The 1,678-nt window shown below is 32.1% G+C and overlaps 1 protein-coding gene across 1 annotated transcript in view; it reads right to left on the bottom strand.

Moving 5' to 3' along the window:
* Positions 1–642: 642 nt before the first annotated feature.
* The window catches only part of LOC108671653 (troponin C), a gene marked incomplete at its 3' end in the record, with an annotated part of 8,589 nt that continues 7,553 nt past the window's right edge, over positions 643–1,678 (bottom strand). The window contains 1 exon segment of the mRNA XM_018159225.1: positions 643–680. Within this exon segment, the coding sequence (XP_018014714.1) occupies positions 643–680 (38 nt within the window).

Raw genomic sequence — 1,678 nt, 5'->3', positions numbered from 1 at the left:
AGCGAAAATTCGACCATGTGACGCCGATATTGCGCGATCTTCACTGCTGCGCATGCAGCAGCGTACGCAGTTCAAGGTCGCTGTTCTGACGTTCCGATGTCTTCACGGTCTGGCGCCTCCTTATCTCACGGAAGGTCTGCAGCGAGTGTTGGATCGTCTTCTAGAAGACGATAGCGATCGTCATCAACAGCGGACCTCGTCGCATCAGCTACACGTCCATCTACCGTCGGTTACAGAGCGTTCCGAATTCACTTATTTTAATTTGAGAACAAATTGTTGTAGGTCTATTGGCAATCACGCTTGACAATGTTACTAATTTCATATTACAAATTTGCGGCCATAACCTGTTACCAGTGACACGTCTCTCTCAACTCTACTAGAGATACCTTACCAGAGACATATAATTCCCGCCTACTAACTTGGGCCTATACTTTCAAAAAAAGTTAAGAGATCGTAAGTTCATCAGCCAATCATTGACGGCCTTGCAAGCAAAATCCACCAATCATAGACAAGAAAATAGAGCGTAAGTACTTACGTTCACTTAGCGAGTTTTGAAAGTATGGTCCCTGCTCTGTCAAGATGCTTCAAGTCGAATCTGTCTCTTATACACATCTAGATGTGTATAAGAGACAGGGGCAAGACGATGGCGATGAACTGATCGAAGTTCACTTTGCCTTCCTCTGCAATATTAACTTATAATTATCTATATAAACTGCACTATAAACTTATAATTATAATTACTGTACTTTTAATTATCTTCCATTGCTATTACTGCACTAATAATTATCTTACATTACTATTACTACCCTTATATTTATCTTACATCACTATTACTACACTTTTAATTATCTTACATTGATATTACTCCCCTTATAACTATCTTAAATTACTATTACTGCACTTCTAATTATCTTACATTACTATTTATACACTTATAATTATCTTGCATTGCCATTATCGCACTTCTTATTATCTTACATTACCATTACTACACTTCTAATTATCTTACATTACTATTACTACACTTCGAATTATCTTACATTACTATTACTACACTTCTATTTATCATACATTACTAATACTATACTTCTATTTATCATACATTACTAATACTACACTTTTAATTATCTTACATTAATATTACTACACTTATAACTATCTTACATTACTATTACTGTACTTCTAATTATCTTACATCACTATTACTACACTTCTATTTATCTTACATTACTAATAGTACACTTCTATTTATCTTACATAACTAACACTACACTTCTATTTATCTTACATTACCAATACTACACTTCTAATTATCTCATATTACTATGACTACACTTCTAATTATCTTACATTACTATGACTACACTTCTAATTATCTTACATTACTATTACTACACTTCTTATTATCTTACATTACTATTACTACACTTCTAATTATCTTACATTACTATTTATACACTTCTAATTATCTTACATTACTATTTATACACTTCTAATTATCTTACATTACTATGACTACACTTCTGATTATCTTACATTACTATTAGTACACTTTTAATTATCTTACATTACTAATACTACACTTCTAATTATCTTACATTACTAATACTACACTTCCAATTATCTTACATTACTAATACTACACTTCTAATTATCTTACATTACTAATACTACACTT

The sequence above is a fragment of the Hyalella azteca genome, unplaced genomic scaffold (assembly GCF_000764305.2).
Source record: "Hyalella azteca isolate HAZT.00-mixed unplaced genomic scaffold, Hazt_2.0.2 contig716, whole genome shotgun sequence".
NCBI lineage: Eukaryota > Metazoa > Arthropoda > Malacostraca > Amphipoda > Hyalellidae > Hyalella > Hyalella azteca.
This window is presented reverse-complemented; position numbering and strand designations above follow the sequence as displayed.